The sequence below is a fragment of the Haliaeetus leucocephalus genome, unplaced genomic scaffold (assembly GCF_000737465.1).
Source record: "Haliaeetus leucocephalus isolate CR32 unplaced genomic scaffold, Haliaeetus_leucocephalus-4.0 Scaffold395, whole genome shotgun sequence".
Lineage (NCBI taxonomy): Eukaryota > Metazoa > Chordata > Aves > Accipitriformes > Accipitridae > Haliaeetus > Haliaeetus leucocephalus.
This window is the reverse complement of record NW_010972831.1, coordinates 5,264,847-5,270,647: the sequence shown is the minus strand read 5'-3', so window position 1 is coordinate 5,270,647 and position 5,801 is coordinate 5,264,847. Positions and strand designations below refer to the sequence as shown.

The 5,801-nt window shown below is 33.8% G+C and overlaps 1 protein-coding gene across 1 annotated transcript; it reads right to left on the bottom strand.

Moving 5' to 3' along the window:
• Window positions 1-255: 255 nt before the first annotated feature.
• Window positions 256-5,235, bottom strand: SPATA22 (spermatogenesis associated 22). Its single transcript, XM_010573728.1, has 7 exons — window positions 5,193-5,235; window positions 4,649-4,777; window positions 3,864-3,918; window positions 2,228-2,561; window positions 1,770-1,899; window positions 809-906; window positions 256-447 (listed from the first exon to the last, which is right to left on the bottom strand). Exons 1-7 carry the CDS (start codon window positions 5,233-5,235, stop codon window positions 256-258), a joined length of 981 nt encoding a protein of 326 aa, XP_010572030.1.
• Window positions 5,236-5,801: the final 566 nt, after the last annotated feature.

The following is a 5,801-nucleotide window of genomic DNA, read 5'->3' as shown; positions in this document are numbered from 1 at the left end:
GAATTTCTCCAGTAAAATCTAATCTACTATGTAACAAAGCCCTGTTATTGCATATATAACTAGGAAAGCTAGGCTATGAAAAGTAATAATAGAAACAAAACATTGTTACTAACATTTGCTGGATAACACAGCATAGTGATATTTTCAATTATTTAATCAGATTTGCAGTATTAGTTTTGGTAAATGCTTTAGGATGTCCAGCCTTTATGGGTAATGATGAGTGAAAACCAGTTTCGGACAACCATTTCAACCATTTTAAATTTCATTGATTGTTTTTACATATGCTGTCATCTCAACATCTGAAATTTTAACAAATTCTTGGAAAGTGTTTTGTTCTTGAATAGTTGCTGGTCTTACAGAGACGCACTTGAAAATGTTCCTTTTTGCGTCATAATTTCCCATGCACCTGTGCACTCGACCTCTAATTAGTCTTGGAAGCTCCCGGTCCTTCATCAAAAGCACAATAAACAAATAAAAAAATTATATCACCTAACATAAAAGCTTTCAAAATGTCTGGTTTCTGAAGACTACATCAAACGCAGAAGGAATTTACATCAGCTTTTTTGCTGTTATCAACTACGTACAAGCTGAACTGAAAGACCCACCTTTTTTTTGAAACAGAAGTCTAAGGATGCCTACATAGTGACTGGGTTATTGCTCTAGTCCAGTTTGGGAACAATATGGTATAAGCATCCAGCTTTCCTTTTACACAGTAATTTTCTGTTTTATCAGAACAACATATTATTAGCTTCATAAAAGGGATTATAGCTAGTGGTGTCTGTGTTATGTACGGACACAGAATACTTACAATTTCATAAAATACACAAGGCAGACTCTCCTTTCCATCTCTCAAGAGAAAATTCTTTGCCCCATATGCTCCAGGTGTGACTGCAGAATCAAGTGTGCCTATACCATTTAGCAAAAATAAATCATGATGTCAACATCAGAGCAGTACTAAGTATGATACACAAAGGTACCATGACAACATTTACTACACAAAAGCACTAAGATATATGAAGTCAGTATCAGCTTTCTGTGAGAACTTGTGCTGACAGCACTCGAAGTTCCAATACAAATTATGGGCTCTACACAGTCTTTGAATAGTACAATTGTATATGATGTCTCTCTCAACTGAGTGACCACATGTGGTTTTCATAACTGTTGCTGCAAACAAGTTATTCCCTTATTAAGCAGAGCACAAGTTTTATTGATCTTCATATGCAAATCAACTTTAAATACTTGCAGCCTTGTCAAAATAATAGTTTTCTGAGATGCCATTACATTGTATGTTCTTATTCACCTTGATTTAAAGTTGAGTCATTTCGGTCTTCCGTAACGTTCATTTCTCAGATAATGTCAATTAAAATGCAAAGTGAAACACACTAAAAGTCATCTATGTTTAGAAGTGCTCCAGACTTTAATTTATTCCTAGATTAATTGTATTAAAAATTACTGTAAAACTGTACCTCTCCACAGAAGTTTCCTATTAAATAGGAAAATTTATTGTAACACATTCTAAAAACAAGGAAAGAAAAGAAACAGAATAGAAAGAGCTTAAATGTTGGAGGATGACTGTATTATTAATTTTGTAGCTATTTTAGTCCCCTTTGATAGCTGAATGGATCTCTCAGCAGGAAAATTAGATGGTGCTCACACCAGTTATTTTGTGGGTTTAAGTATTTCAGCTATTGTTCCTACAGTTAATAACATTTTCTCTTGGCTGTTGTCCTAACATTATTATCACTTATAGTACAATCTACCATGCTTACCTAAAACTTCAAATAATAGTGCAGTTTTATAAGCGTATTGACTCCAGTGCCTCATACTTTCAATGACTGCAGATATGATTCGCAAAGAATTCTTTTTTTCTTTACTTTTTAATTGAGATGATGAAACTTCCTTTCAGAGTAAGACGAAAAGTCAAGTCAGAGATACACACACAATTTTAAAAGGCACATAGACATTTATATATTATGTGAAATATCCAACATTTACATTAAAATTAGAGTATTTGTTCAGACTATACAAACAACTCCCTACCAATTTATATGATCATGCTGAGGATTGTAGGTTATTATAGTATGAAAATCTCAAATCTAAATTTTCAGAAACATAAGGGTTTACTAAGGCAACTAGGACTGATGAAAGCCTCATCTTTCCTCAATTTTCTTTTTCTTTACTATTTTTTTCATTGTATCTTCCTATTAACTCTCTCCATTAAGTTTACCTGACTTTTGCCTTCTGGAATACAACCATATTGTTTTTCATTCATTTTATTTTGCTGAATATTGTGGTTAAACTTATATGCCAGACTATGATCCTGCAGACTTCTTGAAGCAGTGTTAGGTTTCACTGGCCATTGTCCTTTAGATATGTATGTTTGGCTGGTTTCTGTTATTTTGATATGCTGAGATGAATTACGGTTATCAGGGTTTTTTTGCTGCTGAACAGTTTTCAAACTATTTGAAAAGCTCTCAAACTTTCGAATAATTCCACTATCAGATCTTGAATCTGTTGTGTTACTTAAAGGAGTATACTCATTTCTGTTCCAAACTTTAGTCCTGGGAGCCTTCTCTTCTGCCCTGCAGTACAATGTTAGACATAGTTCAGTATCACAATATCTATTCTGAATACTCAGGTATGTAATTAAAGTATATAAAAGCAATCTATGTATTGTTTTTTTAGCTTTAAAAAACATCTGTTAAATATTCAGACTCAAAGCACTTGAGTATACACTTAAATTTATCCATATACAGGGCAGTGATCACACCTGTGCTTAAATCCAGCTGAATCAATAGGCCTTAAAAGCTTGCTTAATTATTGTTCTGCCCTGTATAAGGGATCCTTCCTGACCTAGGATTCACATCTTTTCCACAACGCTAAAATAAAATAAGCAAAGTTTCTTCTGACAGTGATATTTCCGAATTCTTCTACCACCTTCACTGAAGACGTAATTTTACAACAAACTCTAGTGCTGACCTTATTATTTCTAACACCCTTCATTTTATAAAGGCATCTTATAAATTCCTTCCACCTCCATTCCATTTTGCCATTGAAGGCACTTGTTTGAAACATTCACTCTCTTCTTGCCATTGGAAAGGAACAGGAGGAAGGGAAGACAGAAAAAGGACAATTATAACATTGCTGGGAGTTTTCCTGCCAGCTCTAGGCATCTGATTCTGTAAGCTTTTCCTTGGTTTATAAAAGCACAGAGTTCACAATTATATTCGGTTTTGATATACAGTTGACCTAGTGTACACTTAGTGAAGTTTGTTTGAGTCTATTGATAAATTTGGTTTGGAAGTGGGCAAAACTTCAAGTAAAGGGGAGTCTTAAAAAGATTACATCTAAGACCAGCAAAATTCAATCAAGTTTTATGGTGAGACTGAATTTTAGGCCTGATATAAGGCCAGATACTAGGTCTAATTAATAGGCTTCATTAGGTACACTGGAAAGATACTTCATTTCAGTGGGTTTCGGCTCATAAATACAATGTAATTAATTAGGACTACAGTGATCTGAGAATTAAAAGGATCTCTCTGAATGCTACAAGAATATGGAAAATGTAAGATATATTTTCACATGAGAATAATTTTGGTTAAGGAAGGATAAAAATTAAAGACTCCACCAACTGGCAGGCATACAAGTTTTTTCCAGCATTTGCTAAATTAGACTTTGATGCATTTGGTGGTTTCATAAGGGAAAGAGCCATCTGATGTTCTGTTCGGCTTTCAAAGACAAGTTTAAAGTATCAGTGACATAGTAGCAGCTTTATTGTAAGACAGACACATGGATCACAGTTTGTGAAACAATTAGTACCCAAATAAAACTCAATAAGCAACAAATAATCTGCTTTTACGTACCCATTGTTGGCTGCTTTCTGTAGTTCAGTCACTTCTGGGTTTGCAGTTCCCCAGCCTAATTCTCAAAAGACAAAGGATTGAATATGGATACAAACTGAAAAGCTTGGAAGGTAATAGGTCTACTTAGGGCTTCTACTCTTTATCTGCTTAATGTTCCACAAACAGTCTCACACAAGAAGGAGAAAGAAAAAAAAAAGGGAATGTGATCCTTTAATATCTGTAATTATAAAGCAACTTCTAACAAGTATGTTGCTTCTCTAGACAATGGTTAAGTAACAGACATTAGACTTATTAGTACAGTGACTTTTACTTTACTATAAGTAAACTTTTTCACTTTATTATAAGTAAAACATAAAGAAAGTACTAAAGGCAGAATTCTGCATCATTCTTTCCAAGCAGAATTTGAAGAACAGAAGTTCTCTTCTGAATTACAAGAAAGACATCTTATAAATGTTTCTTCTTGTAACACAGGACTTGAATGTTGATTGAAATCAACTGAAAACAAAAGGTCAGAGTTTCAGAAGACTCTATTTAAATGCTGGTGCTACTTCATTCTCTAACACACAAAGAGTCAAACTCCCTCTAGGCACAAAGTATAAAAACTCAATTGTATAGAGGAGAAAGAAATTTCCTGAAGGACATTTTTTACATAATGAACTTTTCAGAAATAAACATAAAGGATGCACATAGTTCTTGATAAAGACAATGTCTAATTTAATAAAATACAACCATAAAGTTATGGTTTATTTGGATTTAGAGCCATTAAAAAAATAAATCTTATTTACCTAATGATGTGGGAGAAAAGTCGTAAGTACGAGTCCCAGAACTGGTACCTGGCTCATTTTTAAGTGGATTTGAAGTGATGGGTTGTCTATTTCTTTTCTTCTGATTGAACAGAGGTACAGGCAGACAACCTAAAATTAAAATTCAAATAATACTACTATACCAATAGCAAAAGGATACACAATCTACACTTAAAATATGTAAATGAAATTACTTAACAATTATTTTACATCACCCATAGGAATTACATTTCATAAACACATAACAGACCAGCCATTGCCTCACAGAATTTATATTCCCAGCCCTCTGTCCTGCACATAATCTCGTGAATGAAACATTTCCCTTAGTGACCTGTCCCCTGACTCCATTCAAAATCTTGCCCTGTGCTGCAATAAAACAAAAAACCCATACAAGTCCACTCAGGAAATGGGGGTCTGGGACTGAATACTGTATATCCTGTATGAATGCTGCGTGTGTGTATGTGTGTATATATGTATATAAGCATAATGATGTATGAATGGTAAAGCACAAAAGAATGGATGGTACCTGCTGTGCTGCGAGTTGAAGTGTCAGCTAGACTCCTTTTCATTTCTTTGCTCTATCTTAATAGACAACAATGTATGGATTGCTCCAAATTTGCTGTATGGAAGTTAGATAAGCAGAGAAAGTAAACTCATTCATGTTGTAAACACATCCAAATTTTATGTGGGTTTATGGCAGTTTCTCTTAACTCTCTGCATACTCGGTGACATGTGTCACTTCAGACACAAGCCTAAAATGTGCGAGCAGTTTTACTGAATTTATAAGATCCATGGGTACACAAGTAACATGCAATTGCTCTTTGCAGATTAAGGGCCCAAATTATTACATTTTTAAAGTAAAAGTTGTATTCTCTACTCTTTTTAAAAGTGCTGTAAAAATACTGAATTAACTTCTGAATTTAAAAGTACATATACATTCAAACACAAGGAATATTTTTTAATTCCTGAAAATAGAATACTAATAGAAAATGCATACTTATGCATTACTGCAAAGTGTGATGGCAAGGTACATGGCTTTGAATAAAAAACTGATTTAACTATTCTATGAAAAATAGCATCATGCTTCAAAAAATAAACTTCTTTTCTGTACTTTATGGTACAGACCTAAAACCTT